Here is an 8,592-nt window from a genome sequence, read left to right on the forward strand (position 1 = left end):
GCTATAGAAGATTACCTGGTTATTTAATTGGATTATTTCCCCTGATTTCTTAATAGAAATAATACTGCAGTGTTGAAAGAGAAATATAAGCAGCAAGAAATAGACCTTGGTCCCACAATCCTAAAAACTAAACATGCAATTTTCTTCAGGCTTCTGTATGACCTTTCAAAAAAGATGTGGGTGCTTTTAAAAAGGTGCTGCACTACCACATATTCTGGAATATCTCTTCTGAAACATTTTTAAAGCATGGCCAGTCCTATTATTTTTTTATGCTAGCCTCCCACAGCATCCAAGTCCTGCATGAACTTCCTCATTTTCATATTTGCCTGTTCTCTTTTTCCACAGTGCAAATTTCTCCTCTCTTTTAAGTTGTAAGCTGATCAGTAGCTCCCCTACCTTATCATTTAAAGAACCACAAACACATATGAACTTCAATCATTAAAAAACCTTTTTAGTGGGGCATTTTAAAATCAATTCACAACTTTCAATTAATTGACTAATAAATATTACAATTGGTTATACTTAAGAAATAAGCAGGAAGAGAATTGTCACCAGCTTTATTAATTGCATTCTTAGAACTTGGAGGAAGTCATTACAGCTTTTGTACTAAAAAGCCTAAGAAACATGCCCCCTATTTTTTTTTCTTTTTATGATCCTGTAATCCCTTTTATCGGGGTGGAGTCGGGGAGACTGAATGGCGCTGAGCAGTTACTGGCCAAATGCCCTTCCTGATGCCTACACGGAGTTTGCAGCATGTATTTTCTCTTTGCACCCTGATAAAGTAACATTTGTGGGCTGCCTAGGATTGAACTCTCAACCTTTTGAATGGGAGGTGAACATCTTCACTTCTAGGCCACCGCACTGCTCAACTATGCCTTCTAATAATAAACAAAGCATAAGATAAATCCTTTTGGTTTAAATGGTTAACATGTAATTTTCCAAAAGCACTTTACTATTTTATATATAGAATAATGCTGATTCTGTAAACCGCTTAGAGCAGAGGTCCCCAACCTTTTGGGAATCAGGGACCGGTTCAGTGGAGAGAGGTTTTTCCGTGGACCAGAGGGTGCGTGGTTTTGTGTGCTGCCTGTATCTTACAGATGGGGCTTTGCTTGTTTGTGCAGACCGGTTGCTGGCATGCTGTGGCCCGATACTGGTCCACGGACCGGGGGTTGGGGACCCCTGGCTTAGAGGGTGCTGAATATAAGTCTAAGTGCTACTGCTACTGCTATAATTGAAAAACATTGCAGTTAAATTCCTACCAGAAATGTATGTATCCTTGCTTTTTCCAACTGCAGCAGCCAAAGAGGATGTTTCGCACTTGTATAGGATTACTTCTAATTCTCTGCCATGTATTATGAATAGCTTATTATCATAAGCCCAACACTGAAATAAACAAATACATACATACATATATATATGGTATGCCAGCAGAAAATAATTAGTGAACATATACGCTTCCACCTTTTATCTTTATTATCATTCAGATGGTGCTTTTGGGTTGGAAAGGCTAATTAATGATTAATTTTTCAGAAGAAATTAAATAACGAAATGTGACCTCCTTTATATTTTATATACTAGATAAGAAACCTATTTAGTCCTGGTGTTTTGCCACTTGCCATTTTTAACATTATCTGTTGAATCTCTACTGTGGATAGAGGAGCAAAAAAGATTTTTGTATATCATCTAAATGCGGTAAGTTAATTTTATTTAAAAAGGCTTCTATTCAGAGAAGATTTATGTTGGAGCTACGTTTGTTTGTTTAGCATATGGCATATCATACATGGACAGAGCTATGTTAGCCAGGAGAGAGGGAAACTTATCTGTAACTCAAACCTCTTCATTATTACCTGGTCTCTTATTACAGTAGAAGTATCTTACTCTATTGAAACAGGGATTCCTCTAAGGCTTTAGTTGTTACCTGTTCTGATGATAGGATCCTGGATATACAATATCAATAAAAGGCTTAGGAGGGAGATGCCCATTATCAAAGGTGCATGTCTTTTTTTTCAGACCCAAATGTAGCTTTTTTTGATTTCTAAAAGAAGAAAAAAATGGCTCATGGCTCTGTCTGTCTTTTATATATTTTGTAGCTGTGTCCATTGCCTTGCTGAATATTCAAATTATGAAGCTAGTATGTCCCAAATGATTTGCCTTCAAAATAATGTAATTTTGAAAATGGAACTATCCATTTTCCTTGTTTCTCAGGCTTAGATATGCTCCTTCTATTAATTTTTAATTTTTTAGTATTGAACAAAAATGTTTTCCTTTTGAGGCCAGATTTCATTCTTCCAGCAATTTGTAGATATGTCAGCCGTAATACATTCCAGCCTTTGCTGAGTAATTTTTGCTGTATCTTTAATTTATTCATGAGGTCTGAGTGGACCATTTTTGGATATGCAATTACACTTTTCTTACTATAATTATCTCCAACATAAAAACCATTTAGGTGAGAGACTAATGGTGATATTTTTAGACTTACTATTTTCCTCATAGAGTTGCATACTTTTACCAAGCTTTGTCTTATAAAAGGTTTTTATCCTGTTTTGTGTTGGGAAATTGTCAGCAAGGCTGGATGGAGGGGTCAAGCAGGGACCCAGTTTGGAATCCTTGCACAGTCGCAAGTGGCGTAAGTTTGATCTCCCATAAGATCCATGAAGCCTTATCTGGTCCTTCCCAGAGGAAGGCAAGCAATCTGGGGAGATTCCTGTAACTTAGGCAGAGAACAATAAAACTGCTTATTATAGCTGTTTATGGATGGCTCCAGTTGCTTGTACCTGACATTAGCGTCCCTGTATCAGAAATATCTATGGAACCCATTAGTTAGGCCAGCTCCTTCCAGTATTGGTGTTCTGCTGTTCTGGGATTTTATTCCACAAAACCTTTTGGCTAATATTATGTAGTAATTGTTCTTATCACTTTCCAAAATATCTGTAGATACTAATAAAATAGTGTTCGTTATAACTTATCCACAAATCCTTAATTCTGAAATGTGATACATTCATCATCTTTGTAGAGTTCTGATAAATTCTGTTTATTTGATTTTAAAACATTCATCTTTTACTGCCTTCATGGTGCCTCATTTTATGGTTAACATTCATAAAACTGCCATTTTTTGAAAAAAAAAAAAAAAAAAAGATCGCCCACATTCTGAGGCAAAATATTTTATTTGCAATTATATAGCAAATTAGAATTAAATAAATTGGTTTTTGACATTCAAATTAAACCCCCAAATTACTGGACCAAATAAGTAGAATAGACTTTTTGTTAATTGATGCATAATATTCTAAATATCAATAAACTGTACAGGTAGACTTCAACTTATGGACTGTTTGTTTAATGATGTTTCAAAGTTAGAATGGTCCTGGAAAAAATGATTTACAACCTGTCCTCAAAGGTACTACTATTGCACCACCCCTGCAGCCATGTGATTACTATTCAGGCACTAGGTATGTGGCTCGCATTTACAATTGGTTGCAGCATCCTCCAGTCATATGATTATCATATGTGACATTCCCAGAAGGTTTCTGAGAAGCAATATCAATTGGGGAAGCTGGAATAGCTTAATGATGTGATTCGCTTAATGACACCATGATTCACTTAACAATCAAAGTGTTTCACTTAAACACGGTAAAAATGGTTGTAAAATGGGGTCATTATGTGATTTGTTTAGCGATTCACTTAGTGAATGCATTGTGGTTATAAGTCGAGGACTACCTTATTGCAGTTGTATCAAATTTGGCAATCTCTTAATGCTAAGGTGGCCTTCTATTTTCTAACAACCTGTTCTATCACTTGTAAACCAGCAAATACTTCAACTGCCTTCTAGAACGAAATTCTGCCAGCCAAATTTATTCAGAGCTTTTCTAATTTTTTGTGTAAATCCTGATTGAGTATCATCTGATATACATTTAGAGGCCAATGTTATTTATACTTTTATTCCTTCAATTAAAATAAGTCCTATCTTTTTTCTACTGTAAAACTTTATTGGTTTTAAATAAAATGGCTACCCCTTTTGACTTGCTAGTCCCTCCCACCAAAAATAATCTTTTCAAAATCTTATCTGATATATATGATTCCTGTAACATGACCGCTGGGCGATCCCTTCTCCCAACACACACAGGACATATTTAAGCGCATTATGTTAAGCTTGCTTTTCAGTTCACATTATCCTTACATTGATTTTAATTTATTTTTAATTAATTTTGTTAATGTTTTCCTCCATTGCCATGTTTTTCTGACTCATCCAAATCTTTAATTCGTCTGTTTGAGGAATTACCCTTCATAGACATCCTTTTATTGCTCATTTTGCCAATTAGTTGGATATTAGTCAAAGAAAACCAGCAAAAATAATCTGAAAACCTGGGTTGGGAGAAGAGCAATTGGCTCAATGCTCCACCTTCTCTGATGTCTGGTCTAACCCATGTCTAATTCCACTTTACAAAATAATGAAAATCACTGCTTTATTTCATTACAAAACAATTATATTCACATGGCATACACAACCTTTATCAAGCTGTATTTGATTTTGAATAGAATGGTAGCACTCTCTAAAAAAAAACATGAAGCCAAAGCAAAGTGAAAGCTGATTGAATTTAATTTTTAATTAATTGTTACTGAATTAAGTATATTTAATGTGCTAATTCCCCATGTATTAAACTATTTCCTCCATCAATCAAATTAAAAATTACATGATGTTTTGCATGTATACTAAGAGTTTCTGCACTGGAGACAAATTCTCTGTGTTTAATCATGCTTGGGTGTTCTATTCTGTTCTATTCTCCCTTAGCAAGGTAAGAAAAGGGAGCACCTAGGCTTCAGCTTCACTTATATATATTCATTGGCGAAAGGGAAACATTTTAAAACACGGACATTTCTTCTTAGATAAGCATGGGTTTCTATTATGACAAAATTGTCATAGATATGTTAAAATGAAATAACTGGTCTCAGCTTACTTGTCCTGTTGTTCCTTGTGGCAAATCTTTTGATGCTTCCAGAGTCTGAAACTTAATATTCCATATTGAAAAGCAGTCTACCAAGAGGAAACACGAAACTCATCAAACAGTGAGCAATTTACATATGCACAGTTCTCATTTATAAAACGTCACTTGGAAACTAATTAAAAGTATGCTGGCAAATATACTGGACCCCCACAGTAGTTACCACATCAGATCATTTTTGCTGAATGCTATTAATAATCAAGTGTCTCATTGCAATAGGGTAGGGGTGGACAATTAATTTCTCAAGGGGCCACATGAGAAATTGGGACTGTTGTGGAGGGCGGATACCCTGCCCCCACCACCACAGATGCCGTACCACCATCCCTGGTGCTGCTGACACTATGCCCCCCCCCCCCGCTGCTATGGGCTGGATTGGCCCGTGGGCTGTAAAATGCCCAGGTCTGCACTAGAGCATTGGAAAGAATAATGTTTTCTGGAATCAGTGTCTCATTTTCTATCACCTTGTGGAATCTTTCCTGACTTCCCTCGCTGTTGATTATCAGTAAGTTCCAATCAAATTCCACTATTTTTTAATTCTACATATCATGGTCCTTATTGTTAATGCTTTTCCAAATGTTTCTTGGATGTTTTCCTTTTGTTTTGATCCAATTGTTAATCTAAGTTATTTCAGTTGAATTGTTCAATTGCTTACCTTTGATATTACTTTCTGAGGGATCCAGGCATCCTGTTACAGCAATATGATCTTTATCAAGAATCACAATTGAAGTTCCTTTAAGAATACTTCCACTCACACTGAGTTTGAGCAGAACTGATATTGGTAAAATCTGTGTATCTTCTGTTTTATTCTCTTGTAGTGGTATCAGAATCTTATACACACAGCCATTGGAATCTGTATACAAAATTCAAGTCACATCTTAATTTACAATAATAAACAAGAAAACTAGAACTGTCAGTTATTACAGATCTATGAACTTCTTCCACTGGTATATGTAGTTCACGTATGCACACAAACACACCCAAGCCTTAGCTAAGAAACTAATCAAAGAATTAAAAATAATGTCACTTGCCAGATTACTTCCAAAAGCTGAAGCAAATTTATTTCCCTGCCATGTTTGTCTATGTTAAAATGACTAGTAACAATCAACCCTAGAGTAATATAGCTGGCCAAGCATTTACATACAATCCTCCCACACAGCCTAAAACAGCCTTAAATATTCAATATCTAAAGGAGCAAATAAATAAAAACAAGTACCATTCTCTTGTAATATTGATCCACATCATGCACTATGATGTGCTTTAATTCAGGAGTCCCCAACCTCCGGTCCATGGACCAGTACCGGCTGCGGTATGCCAGCAATCAGTCTGCACAAAAAAAAGCCCCATCCACAGGATGCAGGCAGCACACAAAACCACGCCCCCTCTGGTCCACGGAAAAACCTCTCTCCACGTAACTGGTCCCTGGTGCCCAAAAGGTTGGGGACCTCTGCTTTAATTCATTCTTGCTGGTGGGAGTTTTGCTAGTGTAATTTGTAAGTCATAGTTTATGCTTAATGTTATGGGCGAACCAGGCCATTATGACTTCTCCAAAATACTAAGACTACTAAAACAATGTTTAGCATCACATGTAATTCTAATCAGCGTCCAGAACTAAATGCATTTTATATGTTTATGCTTATATGGCTATAATAGAAAATAAGACTATTTGTAAACTCCTGACTAATGAGCAGAACACATATTTACAAAGCACTCTCTCGGGGGTTTTTTGGTATCTAAAGTAACACTGTCATTAAACTGGGACTCTGTTTTAAAATTAAACTTAATTAGAAAATACAGTTACACTTACACAAGCAAAAGAGTGTGATAACCGTGTTTTTCAAATATGCCGCAAAGCTCAGGGCAGTAGATGACCCAACTCCTTGTCCAAATTTAAACCTCTGAAGGATGTATGGATTGCAATGCTGCACATATATGAAGTAATTCCCATCCTGAAAATAAAGGCTTTTTTAATATCTCTTTCTAGCTCATGAAAATATCACCAAAGCAAGCTAATAATAGTTTACATCTCATACCCAAGGGAACTGAAGTACCAATTAAGTAACAGAAATGATAATCCAATATGAAACACATGCCAATATAGCCATTGTGAAAAAAGCAGTGTCAAAGGAAGGCACTCTAAATAATGTATAGGTAGTCCTTGACTTATGACTATAATTGTCACTGGAACTTCCACTGCTAAGCAAAGTAGTTGTTAAATAAGTCATGCCTGCTCCTATTACCTTTTTTGCCACTGTTGTTAAGGGAATCACCATGGTAATTAAGCAATCATGCGACTGTTAGGCAAATCTGGCTCTCCCCGCCCCCCCGACTTTGCTTGTTGGAAGCTAGCTGGGAAGGTCACAAATAGTGTTCCTGTGACTGCAGATACAGTGCAATGGTTGTTGGCAATGTGTATAATGTTCAACGGGTTGTAATTCACATCTTTCGGCAGCATCATAATTTTGAATGGTTGCTACACAAAAGGACATAAGTCAAGGACTATCTGCAGAGTTTCTTATCTTTGTATCTGTAAGAACTAGGAAGATGAACCAAACAGAAAAACTATCTTCTTTCACCCAAGGCAAGGGCTGGTTCATAAACATGGTATTTTAGCAGAAGAATTTCTTAAAAATTAAATTTGGTCAATTACCGAAATTAAAATAGCTTTTCTACATTTGAACACTGCTTCATTATATTGTTTAAAAAACATCCTATTAATTATCTAGTGCACAGGAATATTTTACAGAAGTCAGTTGATCAGATCCATAACACTGACATCTGGATTTTTTTTAAAAAAATAAAGAGAAACACTTGATTTTTACAGATCACCTGAACATTTGATCAAATCTTTAGTCCTCATAAAACTGCCAAGAGTCATCTGACTGCAGAAGATATAAATGCAATAAAAATAAAGAAATAAAACAAAGTTCTCAAATGCATATCTGGTGTTTAAAGTGATTCAGCCTTCGGAAAGTCAATATCTGGCGATACTGAAAAATAGAGCTGAACATTTTTATAACAATGTCCAAGGACTGGGAACTCTGTCACAACACTTATTGTACTGATATAAATAAAAGATACATCAACAATAAAACAATACAAAGATGCATCAATAACACATCAAGAATGGTACAGTGAGGAAAAAAAGTATTTAGTCAGCCACCAATTGTGCAAGTTCTCTCACTTAAAAAGATGAGAGAGGCCTGTAATTGACATCATAGGTAGACCTCAACTATGAGAGACAAAATGAGAAAACAAATCCAATCACATTGTCTGATTTGGAAAGAATTTATTTGCAAATTATGGTGGAAAATAAGTATTTGGTCAATATCAAAAGTTCATCTCAATACTTTGTTATATATCCTTTGTTGGCAATGACAGAGGTCAAACGTTTTCTGTAAGTCTTCACAAGGTTGGCACACACTGTTGCTGGTATGTTGGCCCATTCCTCCATGCAGATCTCCTCTAGAGCAGTGATGTTTTGGGGCTGTTGCTGGCAACACGGACTTTCAACTCCCTCCAAAGGTTTTCTATGGGGTTGAGATCTGGAGACTGGCTAGGCCACTCCAGGACCTTGAAATGCTTCTTACGAAGC

At 36.2% G+C, this 8,592-nt stretch overlaps 1 protein-coding gene across 1 annotated transcript in view; it reads right to left on the minus strand.

Moving 5' to 3' along the window:
- LOC107300343 (nucleolar protein 11-like) overlaps positions 1–8,592 on the minus strand; it is a gene marked incomplete at both ends in the record, with an annotated part of 17,016 nt that overhangs the window by 6,168 nt on the left and 2,256 nt on the right. Inside the window, 3 exons of the mRNA XM_015829676.1 lie at positions 4,956–5,032; positions 5,653–5,850; positions 6,805–6,946. Of these exons, the coding sequence (XP_015685162.1) occupies positions 4,956–5,032; positions 5,653–5,850; positions 6,805–6,946 (417 nt within the window). The remainder of the gene's footprint in view (positions 1–4,955; positions 5,033–5,652; positions 5,851–6,804; positions 6,947–8,592) is intronic.

Source organism: Protobothrops mucrosquamatus, unplaced genomic scaffold (genome assembly GCF_001527695.2).
Source record: "Protobothrops mucrosquamatus isolate PMUCROS unplaced genomic scaffold, P.Mucros_1.0 scaffold6721, whole genome shotgun sequence".
Lineage (NCBI taxonomy): Eukaryota > Metazoa > Chordata > Lepidosauria > Squamata > Viperidae > Protobothrops > Protobothrops mucrosquamatus.